Source organism: Amblyomma americanum, chromosome 1, assembly GCF_052857255.1.
Source record: "Amblyomma americanum isolate KBUSLIRL-KWMA chromosome 1, ASM5285725v1, whole genome shotgun sequence".
Classification (NCBI taxonomy): Eukaryota; Metazoa; Arthropoda; class Arachnida; order Ixodida; family Ixodidae; genus Amblyomma; species Amblyomma americanum.
The window spans coordinates 348,551,501-348,576,607 of record NC_135497.1 but is presented as its reverse complement, the minus strand read 5'-3'; the positions used below and the strand labels follow the sequence as shown (position 1 = coordinate 348,576,607).

The 25,107-nt window shown below is 50.6% G+C and overlaps 1 protein-coding gene across 1 annotated transcript; it reads left to right on the top strand.

Moving 5' to 3' along the window:
• The first annotated feature begins 1,369 nt into the window (after positions 1 to 1,369).
• Positions 1,370 to 24,314, top strand: LOC144121521 (uncharacterized). The gene is made up of 6 exons (XM_077654764.1): positions 1,370 to 1,641; positions 3,043 to 3,195; positions 19,918 to 20,140; positions 21,251 to 21,308; positions 22,187 to 22,352; positions 24,214 to 24,314. Exons 1-6 carry the CDS (start codon positions 1,370 to 1,372, stop codon positions 24,305 to 24,307), a joined length of 966 nt encoding a protein of 321 aa, XP_077510890.1. The 3' UTR covers positions 24,308 to 24,314.
• Positions 24,315 to 25,107: the final 793 nt, after the last annotated feature.

Below are 25,107 nucleotides of genomic sequence, written 5' to 3'. Positions count from 1 at the left end.
AGAATGGTCGGTGCGGAGGCGGTCGTGTATAGGGCGCACAGATTGATCACGGCGCTGCTCGTCTCTGATGTGCAGAATGTGCGAGACGTACCAAACGCACTCGTGGTATCGCGGTTGTGGGAATAGGGAAGATCAACCGGATGGTGGGACAAAAAGTCAGCGTCTTGGTGCTGCTGGTCGTACTTGTAGACGACAGTGATTGTGTAATCCTTTAGGGTCTTTAAGAGAGGACAGCGAACACAAGGCATGGTGGTCCGTAACTTCGTACAAGGACCTCGCAAATAAATAAGGGTGGAATGTCAATAACGCCCAAACAAGTCCATGGAACTCCCGCACCGTAATGGAATAGCTCCGTTCTGACGCAGATTGCAGGTGGCTGGCGTAGGCGATAAAAATAGTGCTCGTACTGACGCTGCGCAAGGATGGCGCCAATACTTGCTGCTGGCTTCGGCACGAAGTAGTGTTGGCGCAGAAGGGTTGACATAGGCCAGAACAGGTGGAGCAGTAAGGGCCGCAACAAGTGCTGTGAAGGCGCGAACCTAGTCAAGGCTCCAGGATCCTGGCTGAAGGCACATCCTTCTTCAGGAGAGTGGTAAGGGGACGGGCTGCGTCGGCGAAGTTCGGGATAAACCTTCGGAAACACGAGCAGAATACGAGAAAACTGCGCAGATCGCTTGAGGAAGGGCATGGGGAACTCACGAACGCCACGATTTTGATCAAGGTCGGGCTTGACACCAGAATCATCAACCTAGTGGCCGAGGACCATGATTTGGCGCTGACCGAAGCTGCAATTTTTTAGAGTTCAGTTGGAGACCAGCGCAGCGGAAACGGCAAGAATCGCAAAAAGACGCTACCTGTTGCTTTCGAACTTGGAGGAGAAATTGACAATGTCATCTAGGTAGCTCAAGCACGTCGTCTATTTGAAGCCACGCAAGAGGGAGTCCATCATGAACTCGAAGGTAGCAGGAGCATTGCAGAGGAAGAAAGGCACTACTTTCAATTGGTACACGCCATCGGGGTCGTCAGGGCAGTCGGGGACGTCAGCAATTCTAGGAAGATAATAGACGTCTTCCTTTGTTATCTGATTAATACGGCGATAGTATAGACAGAATCAGCAAATTCGATCTTGTGGTAGATTGTGCAGTCACGCACTGTGACGTAGGTGTGCCACAAGAGAGCATGCGCCAGTTCTGTGCCTATGTTGCTATCACCGGGTGTGCTGATAACGGGCCACCGCCGCAGCTATTTAAGCAGTCGTGTTCTTGGAATAAAGCGCTTTTTCATTCTGTGCATTGTAACTCACGCGTCAGTCTGTTACAGTGGCGACTAGGCACGGTCGAACGCGTGCAAGGGCCTGTTGGTCGGCGACATGGCTTTCGGCAGTCGCATTCGAGAGTTCGACCTCAGTGAAAATTCATCGTGGGTAGATTATGTCGAGCGCATTGAGTTATCGTGCGCAGCTAACAAGCTCACAACGGATGACGACAAACGAGCTGTGTTGCTCAGTTGCTGTGGGCCAGAGACGTACTCCCTCATAGCAACCCTCGTCAAGCTTTCGCGGCCACCCAACGTGGGCTATCAAGTCATCGTCGACGCAGTGAAGAAGCATATCAACCCGAAGCCATCTGAACTATACTCGAGGTACGTCTTTTCGAAGCGCGACAAACAAGACGGAGAGGGCGTGGCTGACTGTGTCACTGCTTTGCGCAAGTTATCCGAGAACTGCGGATTTGGCGGTACAAAAATTCCGTTAGAGGAAATGTTGCGTGACCGTCTGGTTTTTGGAATTTCGGACAGTGTGGTTCAACAGCGTTTGTTGGCGGAAAAGGATCTGACGTTTGAGACGGCATACGAGTTAGCAGTAACGGCGGAAACGACTGCCAAGCAGCAAAAAGCAATGAGGAGCAATGCACAAGAACCCGAGTTCCAGCAGGAGTTGACGGCGGAAGTAGGAAGGGTGGCGAGCATGAGGAAACCAGAAAGACAGCGGCGTTGTTTTCGCTGTTTGGCAGCCAATTCAGGATGGCGGTGCAGTACAAAGATTCTGTGTGCTTCAGCTGCGGTGGAAAGGGACACTTATCAAAAGCATGCCGAAAAAAGCAAGCAGAAGTGGAAATGCAGCTGGATGATATGGAACATGCTGTGAAGAGCGAGTACGACGAGTCGTTCAGTATCAGCCAAGTAAAAAGTGGGACGCCAAAGTACGTCATCGCTGTAGAGATTGGGAAGGAAAGCGTGCCTATGGAAGTAGATTCTGTAGCTGCCAGGTTTATTATTAGTGTGAACAAATTTCAAAAGCTGCAAGTGGCGAAACAGATCAAGCTGGAAGATTGCAACACGCAACTCGTTACCTGGACGAGGGAAGGTCTCGACGTGCTGGGAAAAGCGTCCGTGCCCGTGAAGTTCAAAGGCAGAGAATTTAAGTTGCCACTACTTGTAGTGAAAAAAGAGGGAAACACTCTTCTAGGCCGGGATTGGTTCCAGCCACTGGAAATCAGCATAGCTGGCCTTTACAGCGTCCACGCCAGAGCAGAAGGCATTTTGGAAAGGTTTCCAGAGGGGTTCAGTGACACGTTTCCAGGGGCTGCCCTACCCCGCATCCACATGGAACGCAAGGAGGGCGCCCAAGCCAGGTTCCTGAAATGTCGTAGCATTCCGTTTGCGATGAGGGAGGAAGTCGTGGCAGAGCTTAACCGCTTGGTGGAGCTGGGAATTCTACAACCCACTCAGTATTCCGACTAAGAAACGCCAATCGTCGTGGTGCGGAAAAAAAAACGGCTCCCTCAGAATATGCGGGGATTATCGAAGCACTGTGAACCAGGCCAGCAAAAGCAATGTGTACCCACTTCCGACAAGCAAAGAACTTTTTGCGAGGTTAGGAAGGGGGCGTGTTTTTTCCAAGCTGGATCTGACGCAGGCCTATCAGCAACTGTTGGTAGATGAAGAAACGGCAGAGTTGCTCACGATTAACACCGTGCAGGGGCTATACAAGGTTTGTCGTCTGCCGTTCGGCGTGTCCGTTGCTCCTGGTGTTTTTCAAAGAACCATGGACACCGTGTTGGCTGGAATGCCGCACGTAGCGACATACCTAGACGACATCCTGATTGCCAGCGAGTCGATTGAGGAGCATGAAAGGATGTTGGCTGAAGTCCTCAGCCGCTTGGCCAAATCGGGTCTCGGAGTTCAAGCGGAAAAGTGCGAATTTTTCAAGTAGAGTCTTGAGTTTCTAGGCCATCGGATTGACGCAAGGGGCATCTACCCCTCCAAGGACAAGGTCGAGGCCATCCACCAAGCTCCTGCACCCAAGAACAAAAAGGAACTGCAAGCCTTTTTGGGTATTATAAATTTCTATAATCGGTTCTTGAAGGGAAGAACAGAAGTAGCGGAAAAGCTGTGTCGTTTGTTGGATAGCCACATAGCATGGAACTGGGGTGCAGAGCATATGGAAGCGTTTGAGAGCCTGAAGAAGTTGCTAACGTCTAACTCGTTGCTGGTGCATTTTAAGACGGATGTCCCGTTAGTGTTGTCATGCGACGCATCATCTGTGGGTGTAGGAGCTGTTTTGGCTCAACGCGCCAGCAAAGGAAATGAGCAGCCTGTGGCGTATGCGTCCAGAACGCTATCTAGGGCGGAGCGCAATTATGCTCAGATTGACCGTGAGGCCCTTGCCGTGGTTTTTGGGGTTCGACATTTTCACCAATACCTTTGTGGGCAAGATTTCCTCATTATCACGGATCACAAACTCTTGCTAGGAATTTTCCAGAGGCAGAAGCAAATTCCGGCGGTTATTTCTCCCCGCATGTTACGGTGGACGCTAATGCTGTCGGCATACGATTACGTGCTCGACTACAGGAAAACTAAGGACCATGGAAACGCCGACTGCCTAAGCAGGTTACCGGGCCCCTTAACCCGCCAAGAGACCGAGGCGCCAGGCGACATACTCCTTCTGGAAGCTGTGGAGTACCCTCCAGTGAGCGCAATGGAAGTGGCAGCCTTCACCAGGGGTGATCCCCTGCTGTACCAGGTGAAGCAATGGATCCTGGAGGGCTGGCCGCGAGAACGGGTAGCCCTGAAGTATTCTGCATATTGGGTAAGACAAAACGAGTTGTCCGTACATCGTGACTGTGTACTCTGGGGGAGCCGCGTAGTTATTCCAGAGACACTGCAGAAGCAAGTTCTAAGCCTTATGCATGCTAACCATCAAGGAGTGACGGCCATGAAGGCAATCGCTAGGTCGTACGTGTGGTGGCCGAAGATGGACGAAAAGATCGTCGAGTTTGTGAGGCACTGCACGCCATGCCAGGAAAACAGGCAGAGTGAACCAAGGACACCAACGCATTTCTGGACTAAGCCTGAACGACCGTGGAGTAGAATACACGTGGATTTCGCAGGACCCGTCCAGGGCGTGTTTTTTTTTTGGTGGTTGTAGACGCCCTGTCAAACTGGGCCGAAATTGAAGTGATGCCGTCTCTCCAGTCATCTGCAGTAATTGAAAAGTTTCGCAAAATGTTTGCAACACATGGTTTGCCCGACTTGGTGGTGTCGGATAATGGCACCGCTTTTGCAAGCAGAGAAACTCAGGCTTTCCTGAAGCTGAATGGTATACGCTATATGTATGCGGCGCCGTACCACCCGGCGAGCAACGGAAGGGCGGAGCGGATGGTCCGAGAACTGAAGTGTGCGTTACGGAAACAGAGACAGGGCACCGTATTATGCAAGGTTGCACGATTTCTATTCAAACAGCACTCTACGCCGCACGCCGAGACCGGGAAATCTCCAGCCGAAGTCATGCTGGGCCGGAAGTTCAGGACCGCCTTATCCAGCCTTCGCCCGGATGAGAGTGACGCAAGCTGCCTTCGGCAGCCGCCACCACGACGTTTCCAGTCTGGTGACGCCGTGTACGCGCGGAACTTCCGGCCAGGGCCCAAGTGGTTGTTTGCACGCGTGTCGCGACCGATAGGCCACGTCATGTAGGAGCTGAGTACGGCAGACGGAGCTGTGCACCGACGCCACCGCAACCACGTTCGCAGAGCATGGTGCTCTGATCCCCGGACAACAGACCAGCAAACCTGTCCCTCGTTCGCTGTGCCGTCCATGTCAAGCCACGCACTGGGACCTCCGGGGCCCGAGACGTCTCAGCCGCTCCGGCGTTCCACTCGCCAACGTAACCCAGTGCGACGTTGCGGCATCGATGACTAAGGGGGAAGGGATGTGGTAGATTGTGCAGTCACGCACTGTGACGTAGGTGTGCCACAAGAGAGCATGCGCCAGTTCTGTGCCTATGTTGCTATCACCGGGTGTGCTGATAACGGGCCACCGCCGCAGCTATTTAAGCAGTCGTGTTCTTGTAATAAAGGGCTTTTTGATTCTGTGCATTGTAACTCACGCGTCAGTCTGTTACAGATCTTACGTTTTGACCAACATTACATGGGGCGCCGCACGAGTGCTAGAAGGCTCTATAGTGTTGTTCGCGAGCATCTTGGACACCTCTGGAGTGGAGACACGCCCTCTACGTTCGAACGCTTCCGACTAAGATGAACAAGGAGGACCACAATGGCCGGCGCCAGGCGTGGGCGGATGCCCTGCACCGCCACTATAGCTCAACGAAACACGTCTTCTACGTCAAAATTGCAGACCCTACCACTCCAGGGGGAATGATACACGCCTCCAGTCATACACGAGGGAAAACAGGGGGACGGCCTCAAGTTCAGAGCGTCCAGCTCAACTTATCACGAGCACCACGGCGTACTCATTCCCCTACCTCCCACTAAAGCACAAAGAGCGGGACCACATCAGCGCACTCCTCAGGAGATGCAAGAATGTCGCCCTCCGCCTGCCCCCCAGCACTACTGCCCGGCTCCTAAATCCCACAACACAACCCACAACACGTTTGAGGAGCTGGCAGAAGCAACCCTAACAGCACAGCTGACTCGCCTGTCGAGTACCGCGGAAGGCCGCATTCCACTCCGTCAGCGAGGCATCACCCCGATCAGCCATCCTACCGAGGGGGTTCCCCTAACTCCAGACCTACGCTCCCATCTCATCATCCTTCCAATCCCTAAGAACATGCACTGCGAGCACGACGGAGAATGCAGGGCAGGTCGCACCAAAGCACTGCACAAGCTCTACGGCAACAGTTCTGAGGTAGACTACGTAGACGCGATAGCGTTCTCGTCGGGCTCCCGCATGGTTCTCGCCGTCGCTAATAATTAGGCCCAACTAATCGCATCAGGATCCGTCACCACACACTCATCGGTAACTGCTGAGGAAGCGCCCAATGCACTCGCTCTCATCTCCACCTCTGCCACCAAATTTCTCACCGACTCAAAATCCGCCCTATTCATTTTCCCCAAAGGCCTGATATCCCGCACCGCGGCTCGGCTTCTACGCTTCTGGCAGCCCACCCTCCCCGTAACCCTTATCCGGACCCCCCACACGCAGCCCTCCCGGGTAACAAGGAGGTCCACTCCCTCGCCCGAGGTCTGACTTTCGGGGCATGAGTTGGACCTCCTCCATCATACCAGGAGCGTCTGCTTACGTTCAGAGAGATTCTTTCCTGCTACCGAGATACCCGGCATGTTTACGCACCGCAGGCTCCCTCCCTAATCTTAACCCAGGCCACCAGCTGGCGCCGACTCCAGACCCCCCAACTGCTCCCTACACTATTCGCCTTCGTGCCCGCTACCCTGATCAATTCCTCTCTTCGTGTTAGCTCTGCGTGAAACCGGGTGACCTTCTTCGCGTCCTCCTCACATGTCCTACGTTCCCACACTCTCCATCCCCAACCACGGCGGAGTCATACTGGGAGAATTTCCTGGCCAGCTCCGCTGCTGCTGACCAGCGCCGGATAATTACTGACGCGCTGAAGTGGATACCCCTCCAAGGGCTGTCTTTTGCCCCGTAAGGGAGCCGCCTAACGATTGCCACGTTCTATGTTAGGGGGTTTGCCCCCTGCACATTATTTGGCATTAAATGTTTTCCAACACTACCACCATGCGAATGAGGTAGCGATTGCGCTCACAGCTTGCCATCCCGAATCTAAATTCTTCCTCAAACACTCTCGCCGAGCCTGTCGTAACATTGTGTTCGGCTGGATCACTCCACTTGCACACCAGATTTCTTCGCCACAGTACTCGCGACTGCGATCCAACTCATCGCTGAATCATATGGGTCCCCGGACACCAAGGCATGCCAGGTAAGGAAACAGCGCATGAGGCACCCCGCGCCCTAACTTACCGGACATCAGTCGTTCCTTGGAATAACCTTAGCCCAGATCACAGCCCTCTTCTTTTCCATAAAGATATTGCTGAGCACTACCATGCCGAACACCGGCGCTACCCGTTTCCTATGAAGGGACGGGGTAAAGCTGGCGAACGAACTCTCTTTAGAGTATTTAGAAACACCCTGCTGTGCGCGACGGTTCTCCAGCACATTGATTCTTTTGACGGCCGCTGCTCATTCTATGGGGAGGTGGCCGGCACTTTTCACGTGGTTTTGGCTTGCAGGTGAAATTCTTCTCTCCCCCATCGCCTACCCGAGAGGACTGGGAGGCGGCTCTGCTCGGCTGCCAGAAACTATCGGCCCAACAGGCCCAGGTGCGGCGGACCAGCGCCGCGGTCAGGCTTAACGGAGTCCCGGAATAAGGGACTCCGCCCTGTAATGTAAGGGGCGAGACCAACTAGGGGCCTCTGCCTGAGCACTTCTCTGTATATATAGCTAAATAAATGCTTTTCACCACAACCACCCGTACCTGAAGCTCAAAAGTAGAACACTGAGGCAGCGTTGACGATTTTTTATTATTTCGAGATTATCGTGCTACAATGCCAACGCTAACGGTGACCAACGCTTACACCGGCTTTTCTGTGACAGGAGATCAATAACGCTATCGCGTTAAAATTGTGCCGCAACCTGTCGGCGTACACCGCTGCGGGTGATGTCATACGATTTGTTTTGGTTTGTTGGTTTATTGGGTTTAACGTCCCAAGTGACTCACCCTATTAGGAACGCCGTAGTGAAGGGGTCCGAAAATTTCGACCACCTTTGGTTCTTTAACGTCCACTGGCATCGCACAGTGCACGGGCCTCTAGAATTTCACTTCCATCGAAATTCGGCCCCCACGGCCAGGATTGAGCCAGCGTCTTTCGGGTCAGCAGCCGAGCGCCATAACGACTGGGCCACAGCGGCTGGTGTGTCATACGATTTATCGTTGCAGGTAGCATTCGTCGCTTATGTTGCTGTCTCGCTCCAGACAGGCATTCGAACACACTAATGCTTTCACCTTCACCGCGAGTATGCAGCCTTAGTGCCATGTGAATGGTGTATTTACATTTTAACTCCTGCCGAGGTTACCAGTACACTGCCGCCGTGGTGACTCAGGGATTATGGCATTCGGCTGCTGAGAAAAGGCCGCCACCGCCTGGAAGATGTTGAAGTAACGAGCGTTAGATGTTTTGGTTACTGGACGAGGAAAGCGGAGAAGAACACGCCGCTCATGTCGAGAAAAGGAATGTAATATCGTTTGACACGAGGTGAATTGCCACCATGCTCGGCTACGCGTGCACACACGCCGCCTAGCGGAACTATAGCCGCTAAGCGCCATCTATAAGATAACTTACGATGCATGTCTACCCATTGTCGAGTTGCAACCCTTCAAGATACATCCCTAAGGAAATTTACTTTCTTTGGGGGTTAAGATGGGCCTGGAATTCGGCTAGCGGTGCGATATGGTAATGCTTCAATGAGGAATTGCATGTGTACAATGTTTCCTATTATTTTAATGTGGCTTTATTTCTATACCACAACCCCTAGGGTTTTCTTTCCCTACCAAATTCGGTATAATGTGTACGGTGCGGTAGTGCTGTTGGAGCCAGTAGCCTTTACAGTTTTTCGAAGACCGACACTGTATTAGACGCGATATAGGGGAACATGTACTGAAGTGAATTTTTGAAAATATTTCAGGTCGCCTTTTTAAAGAAGTATCCTTATTGCATGGCTCTGCTTCATTGTTCTAGATGCGCGTTTTTTTTAATCAAAACTGTGCAAAAATGAGAGCAGCGTTGCAGAAGAACGTTGGAGATATCTCTAATAAGACTAAACTGCACAATCAAGAGAGCTGAAAGCGATGGCCCCAAGTAGTGGTTTTTTTATTGAAATAATAGTAAAACGGGAGGAAAAGATTTTTGCTAGCCCCGGCATCTGCCATAATTACTGAAGCACCTGAGCTGGGGCAGCGGAAATAAAGAATAGCAGGCAGAATGGAGAAATGAAATGAAAGATGTGAGAGGACAGGGAGAGAAGATAGGGAGAGAAGTAATATATACAAACTATTTAGAAAATAACAAATGTGTCCAGGTTGTGCGCGTGATTAGTTCATGTTGGAGGAATTAAAACACACGCGCACAGTAATGTGTTGGCTACGACTGGAGTGGGGCGTCCAGATATTAATCATTCAAGGTAGAACTCGCGGAGCGTTCGGTCACTCCGTGTAACAACTACCTGACGGAGAACAAACGGGAGGTCAATCCCGTGTGGTCGAGGAATGCACAGAGGCTCACCAAGGTTCGCTCACGAGTGCGCGCACTGCCATGCGGCCACAATAGCGTCTTGAGGGAATCTGGTAGTATGCCCAGCGCGCTATAGGCAGCAAGCATATCGTGACGAGCATCGGCGAACGCGGCACAGTGAGGAAGCATATGATATAGTGTTTCCAATGCACCGCATCCGTCACACAAATCACTCGTCGCGATTCCGTGACGTTCCCGTCGTTCCCCGGGCCACACGAAGCCAATGCGCGCGCGGAGGATCATTACACGTGTCGACCGTGTAAGTGCGCGACAGCCGGTGATACTTTCGATGCGCTCACATCCTGCGGTGCGTGGGTAGGGGTGCTGCTTTCGGAGATGGCCGTGGATGGCCGCACGCACGTCCTCCAGCGCAAGGGGCAGATCGCTGGCAGGTAGTTGATGTGCAGCGGTCGCGAGGTCGTCAGCTTCTTCGTTGCCGGCGATGCCGCAGTGACCGGGCACCCACTGTGCACGCACGGTACATACTATCTGCGCGAGGCGCTCGATGCGCGAGCGAATTTCCCGCACTAGTGGGGTACCAGGGCCGTCGGATTGCAGGCGGCGGAGGGCAGAGGGTGAGCAGCAGGTCCAGCCCGAGCCGGATCCGCATCAGCTCCGCCATTGTTGAGGAGCCCAGGAAGGTGACGTGTTGCTGCCTGTCGCAGGGCGGGGATGGTAACCGCCGATGCAAGGAAGCAGCTGTCGCAGGCCACTGAGCCGTCGGCGTACTCGAGGAGATGCTCCTGGAGCTCATCGCGTATGACGGCTCTGTCTGGTCTGCTGCTGCACAGCACAGAGGGGTGTGCTCCGCTTTCCCGCGATGCCGACGATCTCTCGCTGTACCTCCAAGGCAGCAGGCCATGGCGCCGCGCCTTTCCTCAAAATGCAACTTTCAATTTTCAGTTGTTTTTTTCTTCTTTCCCTCCTTACTTTATTTCTTCCTTTTCGGCGTGTTTGGGGTGTCCAACGAGATGTGAGACGGTTACTGTGCGATTTCCTTTCCTAAAAAAACAAACAAAATAAGTGAGCCGACGGCGTTCATAGAGTTCATTGGCGTTGACAACTTTGCAAAGACCGTTCATTTTCACGAAAGGAAAAGCGCACAACCGGCTCCGTGGGACAGTGGACACCTCAAACTCGCTTTCGCTCTCTATATCCTGGATTAGCAAGGCTAATCCACAATAATTTTTTTAACAGTGTTAGCTCTTACTATTTAGGTTTGTCATGAACGCGTATGCCTACAATGACGGTTAAAATTGAGAAATTTGTTTTGGGGGACAGGAGATTTCACAGTATCTGTCTCACATATCGGCGTACACCGGATCTCCGCCGTAAAGGAAGGGATAAAAGAGGGAGTGAAAGAAGAAAGGAAGAAAGATGTGCCCTAGTGGAGGGCTCCGGAATAATTTCGACCTCTTCGGGATCTTTAACATGCACTGACATCGCACAGCACACAGGCGCATTTTGCGTTTCAGCTGCATTGAAACGCGGTCGCCGCGGTCGGGTTTGAACGCGGGTAACCCAGAACAGAAAAATTGACCAAAACAGTTTCCACTTGACCACCCTGTATCCTATAGCAATAGTGGGCGCGTAGAGCCTGAACTCAAATCTGTACAGTAGAAAAAGAGATTCATAAAGACCGGACACTCGGCGAAATCTCGTAAAGGGAAATACGTCACAGATGAGTTGGTATAGTGACGCCAACAGCTTTGGCGCGCTGGCGAGCGGCATCGGACCAGACGAGGCAGAACGAAACCAAGGGACGGTCGACTGCTCGGCTGCGCCTGTCAGTGTGCGGCGTCTTTCTTAGCGCGCTGACTGCGTTTTTGCGTCTGTCTTGGACTTCGACGCGAAACTCGCGCCGTTTCTGACTACGGCAAGGCAGTAAGTGCTTTGATTAAAATAATAATAAAAAGGAAGGAAAAAGATTTTTGCTAACCCCGGCATCTGCCATCGATACTGAACCACCTGACGTGGTGCAGCGGAAATAAAGGACAGCACGCAGATTGGTGAAATGAAATTAAATAGGTGAGGAAACAGGAAGAGAGGTTAGGAAAATAGGTAAAAACAGAAACTATTTACACGATAAGGAACGTGTACCGGTTGCGCGCTTGATTAGTTTATGATAGAGCAACGGCGGCAAGGTGAGAAATGTTTTTCTCAAGTACGCAGCATTTCTAGCAATGTACGCTGACCACGCCGGCCGGTGTCTTGAATTGCGCAGTTCGTGAAGAGGCGCGCACGCTTCGTGTCCTGCCGGCTGTTCTGGCGCGGTTTATATCACTATTGATCTTTCTACTACTATTACTAATAATAATAATATTCTTTATTTCCATCGGGATGATGGAGGAGGTTGTGGGTAAAAGCTGCTCGTAAACGGCAGATTTGCAAAGGCCCACAACCTCACGCTACAGGGCAACAACAGCAAAGTAAAGACGCACACAAATACACATATAGCCCCTTTACTGGCCACGAACTCGCGATCGCACTGTGGCGGTGCTCTGAGGAGGCATAGAGACAGACCTTCAGCCGTTTCCTAGCAACCCCCGCAGCTGGGCGGACGCCGCGCGCTGGCTCCGTCATCTGGCATGACGTCACACAGCACGCCTCACCGCGGAGCCACCCTCACCGCGGAGCCACCCTCACCCCCGTACCCGCTTATCAGCTAACCAACGTATTCGGTGGCGGCATCTATGGGAGCCACTGAAGCCCCCACACACTCACTGCTAAAATTGGCAGTGGCGTCTCCGTTTGGCAAGGCGTTCCTCTCTCTCTTCGGGAATCTCCGCTGCTCTCTACGCCTTCTGTCGCTCATTCTCTCTTTGTAGAGTAGCCAACTGTCAGGCGACAACCTCATGATAGGAAGGGCTATTGTCCTCTTGTCAACACACGCCGTTTAGCAGCGGCTGTACTCTCCTTCTGTGCTTCCTTATTGCCGCGAATATTTGCAGTGTTTATACTTTTTTCAAATCTGCCGCCACACCACTTATCGCTTTGTTTGCGACGCAAGACGTGACTAGATTTATTTCGATTGATCGCAGCCAGGCAGCGCTGATTCTACGTAGTTCTGGAACGTTCTAGTAACTTTGCACGATTTATCTCGAAAGTTCGCTATCAGCTTTAAATTGAGCACGGCCGACAGCGGCCGGCATTCTGTTCGACGACCACCGAGCACGCTTGTCGCTTCGTTGAGTAAAGGTACTACGCAAAATAATACAAACATGGACGAGAAGGGCGCGTGATTCAGTTCATTTGGGGTGCAAGTAAGCCCAAAAAACAGTTTTCATTTAGAAGACCCTTTCGTCCGTCAACATCGCTGCTTCGACTGCCGTCTCACTACGTGACATCTGGTGGAGGTGCTGGGTAGCCTTCCATGTTCCGGACGACCCCTTCAAGTCGTGAAGCCAGCCCTAAGCGCTTCGCACCCGAGGACGAAACAGCAGCTCAGCGAACCAGCCGACGTCTCCAGGGAGAGGAGCCTGAGTCCGGGACACTGCCGGACCGCAGCAGACACCCAAAAGACGCTGCTACGAGCACCGCAACCTCACCGAAGATGTCGACACCGATCATACTGCAGCAGCCGCGGGTTCCGCCAACTTTCAATGGATCGCTAGGCGTAGACCCTGAAGAATGGTTGGACCAATTTGAGCGCGTGGCGTCATTCAACAAGTGGGTTGAGGCGGCAAAGATTGGACACGTGTTTTTCTTATTGGATGGCTCCGCACGCACGTGGTACGAAAACTACGAATCGTCCCTTACGACATGAGAGCTATTCAAAGAGAGAACTATTGAAGGTATTCACCAGTGTCGTGAGGAACGAAAGAGCCGAACGACTCCTCGAGTCCAGGATCCAGCTTCCGAATGAGCCCGTCAGCGGTTACGCTGCGGAGATGCAGCGCCTATTTCGCCGCGCCGATGCCGAGATAACCGAGGAAAATAAAGTTCAGTTTTTAATGCGCGGCGTAAAAGAACAACTCTTTGCAAGCCTCGTCCGCCAGCCGCCAAAAACAGTCGAGGAATTCATGCAAGAAGCCTGAACGATTGAGAAGACCCTCGACGTCCGAGCTCGGCAATACAATCGCCCTTCCTCTGCATGTGCAATCCGTTCGGACACGCCGGCCACCACCAGCGACAGCTTGCGGGAAGTTATCCGAGAAATCGTCCGAGAGGAGCTACGCCGATTACTGCCATCCTCCCCACAGCCACAAGCAGTGACTCTGATGGATGTGGTACGGGAAGAAGTGCAACAGGCACTTGGCACCCCGACAGCCACAGAACCCAAGGCCATGAACTACGCCGCTGCAGTAAGGACTGCTCAACCCCAGCGACGACCCCCACGTCCTCCCCGAGATGGGCCAATTATTCCACAACGCCGCCTCCCAGCCCCCGCCCGCCCACCCTATGACCGACGCTCAAACCCCAGGAAATGCGACGCCTGGGGGACTTTCGACAACCGGCCGATGTGCTTCCATTGCGGTGATGCCAGCCATATTCTTCGTCACTGCCCGTACAGACTTATCGGTCTTCGAGGATTTCCCGTTAACGCCCCACGATCACGCTTCGGACAACGTCCGCAGGAAATCGACGAGTTCCTGCGTCGGGAGGAGTACACGCCGAACCGCTTTTCGCGCTCACCATCGCCGTCAACATCGCGCTTTGCGTCGGCACGCCGCAGCTACGCAAACGCGGTACGCGGAAGGTCTCCCAGCCCCCGTAAGGGAAACTAAAGGCAGCAACCTCTGGAGGTGAGGTTGCTCACAAGCGCAAGGCCGAAGATCCTCCACTTACCACGCCCCATGAAGACGCTGCACCCGCGACGCCGCAGAAGAACCTACCCTCGCTGCACCGTTGCCGCACAAAATTACAACCCCGACCACGACGCAAGCTGCCTTCAAAACGACGACGCCACACAGAAAAGCTTCGACCACACGTAACACCCGCGACTAGCATACGCGACGCAGCCGTCACCCGACACCGAGAGCGACATGCAATGCAAGAGCCAGGACCTCCGACTTAGAAGTGACAATCGACGGCCGGAAAGTTACCGCTCTAGTCGACACAGGAGCCGATTACTCGATGATGAATGTAACATTCGCTGCGCATCTGAGAAAAGTGACAACGGCTTGGGACGGCCCACAAATTCGCACCGCAGGGGGCCACCTCATTACGCATCAGGACGATGCACAGCGCGAGTGGCTGTCAAAGGACAAACCTATTCTGCGACCTTTGTTGTGCTACCACAATGCTCCCGCGAAGTGATCTTGGGTATGAATTTTCTTAATGAACATCAGGCGATCATCGAGCTGTGATCCAAGCTGATCACGCTTTCGACGGACGAAGCCATCGCTTCGATGAAAAATGGGAAAAATCAAGTTGCCCTGAGTTCCCTGGGGGAAGAAGTGAGCGTCCCACCCCGATCAAGCGTTATCATGACCGTAGGCGCCACGAAAGCCATTAACGCTGAATCCATCATCGAGGGCAATATGCAGTTGCTCCTAGACCGAGGAATCAGCATCGCAAGAGGCATCGCACATTTGGGCAATGGCCAGGCCGAAGTACTGCTGACTAACTTCAGCGAAGAATACCGACACATTAACAGAGGAACGACGATTGCTTTCTTCGACGAAATATCCGACGTACCAGACTCCTTCGCCCTCTCCGATCCCTCCGCACAAGATTCGCCTGACCAAGAGAACTTGCCCACTCTCGACATCAACCCAGCCCTGCACCGGAAGAGACAAGACCAGATCTGCAATCTGCTTCAAAGCTACAATGAGTGTTTTTCGACATCGCCGAAGGTGCGACAGACGCCAATTGCCAAGCATCGCATTATAACGGACCAACACGTCCGACCTCTCCGTCAAAGCCCGTACCGTGCGTCACCGCGAGAACGACCAGCCATCCGGGACCAAGTCGAAGAATCGCTTCGCGACGACGTCATTCAGCGTTCAAACAGCCCATGGGCGGCACCGGTTGTTCTAGTGAGAAAGAAAGACGGCGCACTTCGATTCTGCGTGGATTACCGCCGTTTGAACAACATAACAAAGAAGGACGTCTACACCCTCCCCCATCGACGACACACTGGACCGCCTCTGCAATGCCAAATATTTGTCGTCGATGGACCTCAAGAGCGGCTACTGGCAAATTGAGGTCGACGAAAGAGATCGCGGGAAGACAGCATTCATCACTCCGGATGGGCTGTTTAATTTCAAGGTGATGCAATTTGGTCTCTGTTCCGCACCAGCGACGTTCCAGCGAGTAATGGATACAGTGCTGGCAGGCCTGAAGTGGAAAATTTGTCTGGTATATTCAGATGACGTCGTTGTCTTCGCCTCGAACTTTGAAGAGCACCCCAAAAGACTTCGAACAGTACTGGATGCAATCAAGTCATCTGGCCTAACCTTAAAAGCAAAGAAATGCCACTTTGCCTACGAAGAGCTGCTGTTTCTAGGCCACATGGTTAGCAAGGAGGGAGTACGCCCAGACCCGCAGAAAACAGCTGCTATTGAACAGTTTCCGCCGCCGGCCGATAAGAAAGCAGTGCGCAGATTTCTCGGACTCTGCGCATAGTACCGACGATTTGTGAAAACATTTTCGCGTATCGCCGAGCCGCTGACCCAAATGACGAAGGCAGACGTGCCGTCTAAATGGGAAGCGCCGCAAGCAGAAGCCTTCAAGGAACTTCAGCGTTGTTTACAGTCCCAACCGATCCTTGCGCATTTTGATGAAAACGCCGATACTGAAGATCATACCGACGCAAGCAGCGTGGGACTAGGCGCCGTCCTCGTTCAAAAAAGTGACAAGCTCGAGAAAGTCATCGCATACGCTAGCCGTTCCCTTTCCAAAGCCGAGGCTAACTATTCGACAACTGAGAAGGAGTGCCTTGCCATCATCTCGGCTACGTCGAAATTCCGCCCCTACCTCTACGGACGACCGTTCAAGGTGGTCAGCGACAACCACGCGCTCTGCTGGCTTGCCAATTTGAAGGACCCCTCTGGCCGACTAGCTCGATGGTGTTTGCGTTTCCAGGAGTTTGACGTCACCGTCGTTTACAAATCCGGACGCAAGCACTCTGACACCGGTTGCCTCTCACGAGCCCCTGTAGATACACCGCCGCCGGACGACGATGAGGACGCCTTCCTGGGACCCATCAGCCCCAGCTCTCTTGCTCAGCAGCAACGCTCGGACCCCGACCTAAAAGGCCTCATCGAGTACCTGGAAGGCAAGGTTTCTTCACCCCCCGCTTCATTAAAGTGCGGACTGTCTTCCTTCTGTGTGCAGAATGAGGTCCTTGTGAAGAAGTTTACAGCGAGCAAAAGAGCCTACCTCCTTGTTGTACCTTCTTGTCTCCGCAAAGACGTTCTACAGGCATCACACGACGAGCCGACAGCTGGACAACTCGGGTTTACTCGCACTCTCCGCCGCTTTCAAGACAAGTATTACTGGCCCCAACTGTCTGCCGATGTTGCACACTATGTGAAAACCTGCCGAGATTGTCAGCGACGAAAGACCCTTCCCACACGACCAGCAGGATTTCTGAACCCCATTGAACCTCCCTCAAGGCCCTTTCAGCAGATCGGCATGGACTTGCTTGGCCCTTTTCCAACGTCAACATCTGGAAATAAGTGGATCATCACAGCGACCGACTACCTGACCCGCTACGCCGAGGCGAAAGCCCTACCGAACGGAACAGCAGCAGAAGTCGCCAAATGTTTCGTGGAGTGCATTCTTCGTCGACACGGCACCTCCGATGTTCTCATCTCGGAAAGAGGAACAGCATTCGCGGTGGAACAAACGCAAGTCATCCTGAGTTACAGCCAAACCAGCCACCGGAGGACAACTGCATACCATCCGCAGACAAACGGACTGACCAACCGCCTGAACAAAACCATCGCCGATATGCTCACCGTGTATGTCGATGCCGAACACAAAACGTGGGATGTCATCCTGCCTTACGTCGTCTTCGCCTACAACACCGTAGTGCAGGAGACCACCCAGATCCCTCCTTTTAGGCTCGTCCATGGCAGGGAGGCCACGACCACGCTAGACGCCATGCTGCCCAACGTTACAGAAGAAGAGAAGGGCGACGTTGCCGCCTACATTCAACGCGCAGAAGAAGCTCGAAGGCTTGTTACAGAAAAAAAAACCCGATGTACTAGAAATAACACTTAGGAGAGCAGAAAGTTGGGCGAGTTGGTTGAACTGCATACTGAAGAAGTTGGCAAGGAAAAACGAGGACAAGCGAGACAAAGACGAGCGCTCGTCTTTGTCTCGCTTGTCCTCGTTTTTCCGCGCCAACTTCTTCAGTATGCATTTCAACCAACTCGCCCAACTTTCTGCTCTCGAAGGCTTGCCCGATTACGGATCAAAGGCCAGCAGCGGTCCGAAGTTAGACGCTACAACCTACGAAAACGCAACGCGGAATACAAGCCAGGAGACCAAGTCTGGGTGTGGACGCCCATTCGCCGCCGTGGTTTGAGTGAAAAGCTTTTGCGCCGTTCTTTCGGCCCGTACAAGGTTCTTTGTCGGCTAGTTGAACTGGATTATGAAGTCATCCCTGACGCAATGACTGCATCCCAGCCACGCCTCGTACGACCAGAAGTTGTCCATGTAGTCCGTCTGAAGCCGTATTATGCGCACTAAAGGCCGATGCATTTCCATGCTCTATTTTCGCAAGATCCGTTTTTATTCTCTTACTAGTCGCATTATTTGTTTTACCGCATCGGGTCGATGCTTCTTTGAGAGGGAGTAATGCCGCGAATATTTGCAGTGTTTGTTCTTTTTTCAAATCTCCCCCACACCACTTTATCGCTTTCTTTGCGACGCAAGACGCGACTAGATTTATCTCGATTGATCGCAGCCAGGCAGAGCTGATTCTACGTTGTTCCGAAATGTTCTAGTAACTTTGCACGCTTTATCTCGAAAGTTCGCTATCAGCTTTAAATTGAGCGCGGCCGAGAGCGCCGGGCATTCTGTTCGACAACCGCTGAGCACGCTTGTCGCTTCGCCGCCGTCGAGTGATTCAGTCCATTTTGCGTGCAAGTCAGCCCAATAAATAGTTTCCTGCCGTCACCACTACGTGACAATATCAAGCGTTGCAATACAGCCGCTGATTACAACTCCGTTTATTATACGCAATGCTGCGCATGTGACGACGCGCGGTTCGGGTGATAGAGCGGCGAGGCGGTGGTGAAGAACGCGGCGTAGGCGTGGGATCTTTCATGTTACGATAGTATCGGCGCATGCGGACAACTGCTCATCCGCGTGACGTCGCATTCACCTTCGACGGTGGAGCGGGCGCGCGGCTGCGGCGGCGACGAAGCGCGCGGCGCACCCACTGCTCCTCTCCGGTTGCCATGGTAACGGCGCATGCGCACAACTTGCCTCTGGCATGTACCGCGAAACGCTCGACTGGTAGCCTAGTGCAGCTTCCGCTACAAAAAAAAACAAACCCTGTGTCGAGGCTAGCAATCGAAACAGGGCGTTTGGCGTTTGAGGCAGAGACGCTACCACACCGCCCCAACGGCTGAAGTTTTAATCATGAATAAAGGCGCATCTATTAAACGCACGGGTTTCTTATATAAACTCTTCCGATGCAGAAGTCGCCGCGCTTTCGCTACCTACATCCTGGCCGAGGACATCAGCAATTTTTCCAAACTACGCTGCATTTCATGTAGTTTCGCTGAGCAAGCACCCGGTGCGATATGGCGGTTGTGAAAGTCACGCTTTCCTCATTCCGCTCGCGTATGGCGCTAGCTGTGGTACCGCTCAGTGCGCAGCTTGCGATTGGCCCGCTCATTTTATGTTGCGGTTAGTTGCGCATAGTTGTGCGTTGAGTTCTACGTGACACGAAACATTTTATGGTTCCCAACAATACACAACTTCTTACGAGCGATATTTGTTGACGGTCGGGTAGAATAAGCGCTCAACATGAAAAAAAATCAACAAACTTGTTGAAAACAAGCGTTCTCGCGTTGTTAGTAAGGGTGCGCAATTTTCATGACTGCCGGGAGAAAAAGTAACGCATGAAAGGCTCAACAATTAGAAACTAGGGTGTAGAAAATGCCGTCTTCTTCTCCAGTGAAAACGCGCATTGCACGCGAATACTGTCAACACAGGAGCGCGTTTTTCAAAACAACACCAGGGGAAAACACTAAACTCTCATGAAAACAACACTGTAAAAACAAACCGTCATTTTGACGGCCACCATTTTATCAATTTTGACGAGCCGCCGGCGTCAAACGGGAAAGACGGAGACTTCGCCGTGAACGAGCGAGCGAGGAGAAAGAGACGGAGAGCGCAACACAAAAACGAGAAACTCTATTGGCTGGCACGTTGGGGTACGTCATGTGAGGCGTCGTTCAACGCGCGCTTCCGGCCCCCGCGGCCGCTGTCAAGGAAGGAGTCCGGTTGTCGTGGTTCCCTCTCGCTTTTCTTTGTGCGCGCTGCTTCTGCCCGGGTGTGCGATCTGCATTTTGCGCCATTTTGCCTTTTTGTGTGTGGCGCGCTGGAAGGCCGCGAAGACGCAATCAAAGAACGTATGGGCTGCAGCCGAAAATCAACTGCAGCGGGTAAAGGTAAGTGTTCTGCTTATATGCTTCGTTCGTGCAGTACGCGTTCTGTGAGGCACATAGATACGAGGAGCACGCTAGTTCTCACGCGTATTGTATACACATACCGATGGCCGTGGGCCCGAGATTGCCGTTCAGAGACGTGCTTCTACGTAAAGCGTGAATCGCGGCCTCATGGTTCAGCCACGTGCAGCGATCTTCAGGGGCTGCGTGCGCCTACGTGTAAAAAAAAACTTCCTATGAGGAACACTGAAGCGTACCAAGAGCATTGGCGCACGTTAATTGAAGAAAGTCGAAGAAAGTCGTTTATAGTATCTCTATCATGCGGGCACATACAATCGCGATCGAGCCTGACTTTCGGGTACGATTACTGCTACGCGGGCTAAGGATCGAAATCGAGTTGGTCGAGCTCTAGCGCGCCATGCGCCTCTGTTTAAATGCAGAACACCTTATGAATGGGCGGTAAAAATAGTCGTAAAAACCATTTTTTACATTTTCAGTTGTAATTCAGGCCAAGACATGTGCTATGACTACCATGCTGGCCATCTGCAGCTCCCTTGAATACATGGTGTCGGCACTACTGTCGTAGGTTCGTAAAAGTATTCGTCAATAAAAAGCAGACTACTTTTCGTGCACTGATCAGCTTTTTTCTGTTTTATTTTTTACGCTCTCTCTCGCTTCCTGGCACACCGAGCCCCATACGTCGGTGTCCGGTGGCGATGGGGCAGCTCAGTGTTTAGTTCGTGTACTGTGCAGTTTCATTCTTGTATAGCATTAAGATATGGGCCTAATTATTTCAGCAATAGTTATTTCCAAATAAATTCTGTTCATTTTTATAGCTTATTGCCTATAAGCCTCAAACAAGGGCCAAAAATTTCTTTCGACTGGCGTATCCATTAGCTGGGAATTATTGAATCAAGTAAATTTGTAGTCTTGTAATTTTATACCGCATTTTCATCCATTTCTGCTGAAATGATACTGTACCCGAGGTGTAGAAAGTGCCTTGATGACAGCAGGATCGTTGGAAGTATGGTTATTATTTATTATTGAGATGCATGTATCTGATCACTGATGTTTTCTCTGGAGTCTAATAACATGTGGTTTGTGAATTCCCAGCATGCAGCTGAAGGGGGGCTGGAAGGACTGCCAACAACTCTGCACCTTGCTGTGATTGGTATGTATTTGTCATTTATAGAAATTTGGCTCAAAACATGGCTTGTACAGTGTATTTTATTATTCTATGATGTAACCTGATTTTGTATAACTTCACTCTACTTAGTAGGACATATTCAAAACTTAGGAATGAGGCTAGCCCTGGATGAAAGGCTTAATTGCTGCTTCATCTTATGTATGTGCAGTTTGTTTAATAATTAAACATGATAACAATGTGCAAGTTTGGCCAGTAGTTTTCCATTCTTATTAGAGTGTATAAAAAATTTGGAACTCAGTAGCAGTACTGTTGATAATTGGGGAGGGTGGGGCAATCTTCGCACTATAAGGTGATATGCCAGAGTTCATCGAGACTAATGTGCAGCCTTTTGACTTGCCAAAAGCATGACGTTTTGCTAGAAAGCATGAACGAAGCTGAGCTTGGGTTTTCTCATCAATGTCATGGCAGGCTAGGTACAAAATGGAGGGCCTTTGAAAAGTTGCCTCGGTGCTTGCCCAAGTTTCGTTACCTCATCACTATTACCCATTATTTAAAAAAAAATGAAGTATTCTGTCGACAAAGTTAATTCTTTTTTGTCGTGCAATATTTGTAAAGCTTTTTCCATAAACAAGTTCTATGTAGTATGTTTACATGAAACAAGCGTCTTCAACAGATATAATTAGTGGCATGTAAAGCACTGATAAGGTAGGGCATGTTGCATGTGTCTGTCCACTGCCAGGGTACCATAAGGCCTAGCAACAAGACCCAGTATGGCTTTTTACGAGTACATTTGATTTCGGCTTCTCTCAGTGGACACATCGAATGCCATAGAGTTACTCTAATTATTAGATCACCCCTTTAGTGGGTAGCGTTTGCGTGTGACTAATTTTTTTTCCTTGCAGGATCAAGCATGGGGGACATAAAGAAGATCATCGTTGCAGTGGATTCTGTAGAATTCATTTCTACAAGAAGTCTTGAGAAGGCCATGGGCCTCCTCCTTGGTGCCTTCTTTGTGTTCAAAGTTGCGTACCCTCCCGACTGCCCCCTCACCATGGAGTTTTTGCAGAGGTAAATGAGTGAATGTGGATGATGCGTTTGATAAGTGATCGGAATCTGAGGCAATAGTGTGAGCAGCAGGCTTCTTTTTCCTGAGGAAAGGCACTCGCCCTCCTTAGCCAGTGCCTGCAAGTGATCAGTTCTGCCCTGTTCACCTGAAATTCTGATGTCGTCACATACATTCCTCTCGTGCATTTCTTCGTTCTCTGGCACAGCACCGTGTTGCTTTTTTGGCACAGCTGTATGGTGATTTGCCAGTCACAGGCGTCTTTAGAAAGTAGAATGGCAAGATTATTGACATAGTGCTGCTTGCCAGCAGTACATGCTAACAAGCCTTGCACATTGGCTAGCTCTGGCAATTGCGAGATGAAGGTCGGACTTTTGATTTTAAATTGCACCCAGTTCTGGTACTCTGACACTTGCAGAACTGCAGATTTGATCATTGTCATGTGATGAATGCACCAGCCTGGCAGTTTGCATTGCCTAAACTTGGTCACGTGTCCTGTGAGTGCATCTAGATAACACTTTTCGGTGTTTTGCTTATTTTTTTGGTTGGCTACTGCAAGAAAGGGGCTAGGACGAAGAACCAGATAGGACAGGCGCTACTGTCAATTATTGCTAAATGTAATGTGTGCAGCACTTTTATAAGTACCGACGTCAGGAAAAATAGGAGCGAGGATTAAGTGTAAATGCAGTTCTTTTAAGTCGCTCTACTATGTATCGTGTCCACTGGCTAATGTCCTAGTGTAATATTACAGTGTGTCTGACTATGGGTTGCGTCCACACATGTGGCACTGAGTTGCCGGATGCCTGTCTGCACTATTACAGGCCTCAGGTTCCCTTGTTACCATTCATGCAGTGCTCGCTCTAGCCTGTGTACAATCAGCCCGAGAAAGTAGAGCTCTCTACCTCACCTTCTGGGCACTCAACAAACCTTTTGCAATGATGAATGTCAGTTTTTTCATTTTGCATTGAAACGGGAGACGTGACACATAGGCAGGACAGCTTCACAGGTACTCTCACAACCATTACATGGCACTTTCCCCTTTCACCTGGTGATCTTTTAGGGGCTGGCAGGGTTATTAGCCCCTTTAAAAAAAATTATGCTGTGATCCCATATTTGTCCAGAATTGCTCAGTACTTGAAATGGACAGGTGAAAGAGCCATCGTAAAGTCTGCTATGTCGGCACCTGAGAAGTTGGCCACCCTTTGTGTCAACAGTTGCAGTGTAAAAGAAAAAAAATTAAGACATTCATAATCGTGACAGGTTTGTTGATTGCTCAGAAGTTTTCAGGCGTGAAATTCCGCTTATTTGTTGCCAAGGGCACAGAAATTAGAATGAGCATTGTGCAAATGGTAAGATGATGAGGCATGATAATGAGGTTTGTAAATGTATGCATGGCTGCCACATGCGCAATTGCAGCCTATACGTGGACATCAGGGTGTTACATCAATACTGACCTATGTTTGCGGCTGACAGCAGAAAACACTGAAATGCAGCAAAATGCTCTTGCATAGTTATGGTTTCTAGACTCTGTGCACGGTCCCTGTACATGATGAGCACCTATTGTTACTAGAAATACTATACGGTGTGTATGTGCAATTGTGGGCTGTTTTTACGAGTTATAATAATGGTTACATTTAGGTACATAATCTATTGTTAGTGCATGTATATGTAGCTATTTAAGCGCACTACTAATGTGCTCACATTTGTTGCTACCTGATTTTAATCTCGTCTTTTCATTTCGTAATACTGTGTGTTGCAGAAGGTATTGCAGTTCACACATTCATGGCATTTCACGCGTGTAGGCAGAGTATGTGATTGGCACAGTTTATGGAGCATGGATTTATTCTATCCTCGTTTTGTTTCCAGGTACCTTGGGCAGATCAACCCAACGAAAGGGCGCGGCAAAGGCAGGGCCTGCGGAATCGCACCAAAGTTGCTGAGCCTGCTGCAGGCACTTTAATTTATGAATAAATGTGCACGTAGAAATGTAAATTTGTTTTTGTTGCATGGTTTATGAGGTACTGCCCACTGCAAATGACTGTCATGTGGTCAGGTTCACCACACTACATATTGACACAGAATTATGTTGAGACTTGTCGTGTTGGGCCATCATACTGACAACACAGTTGCATTTCATGTTGGCAAGCCAAATTTTGGAATGGTTAAAAGCATAGTCATTTCTAAATTACAGCCTGCTATTACCTTGATGGCCAAATGCTGTACTGACAGTTATAGATAATTTCAAATTTGCAATAAGTCTTGAAGTCATAAAAACAGTTTTAAAATTGACAGCTTGCCATCGCAGACAATCAGTGGTATAATTACAGTTTGGCTATATTTTCAAATCGATAAAAAAGACATGAAGTCAGGAAAAAACATTGTCATTTAGAAATGACAGCTTGCTGTAACTGTTACGGTCAAATGCAATCAACGTGACAGTTTGGCTGTATTTCACATTGACAAGAAAAACATTAAAATGATGGAAAAACTGTCATTTAGAAATGATGTTCTGCTGTCACTTTGATGGTCAAATGTCATCAAATTGACGGTTCAGTTGTATTTCAGATTGACAAGAAAGACGTCAAAATGATGGAAAAACTGTCATTTAGAAATGATGTTCTGCTGTCACTTTGATGGTCAAATGTCATCAAATTGACGGTTCAGTTGTATTTCAGATTGACAAGAAAGACGTCAAAATGATGGAAAACTGTCATTTAGAAATGATGTTCTGCCGTCACTTTGATGGTCAAATGTCATCAA

Coding starts and splice junctions, on each gene's coding strand:
- LOC144121521 (XM_077654764.1), top strand. CDS start 1,370: ATGGCTTTCGGCAGTCGCATTCGAGAGTTCGACCTCAGTGAAAATTCA. Junction 3,196..19,917: donor CTCGGAGTTCAAGCGGAAAA/GTGCGAATTTTT, acceptor ACGTCATGTGAG/GCGTCGTTCAACGCGCGCTT. Junction 22,353..24,213: donor ACCATGGAGTTTTTGCAGAG/GTAAATGAGTGA, acceptor TTTTGTTTCCAG/GTACCTTGGGCAGATCAACC.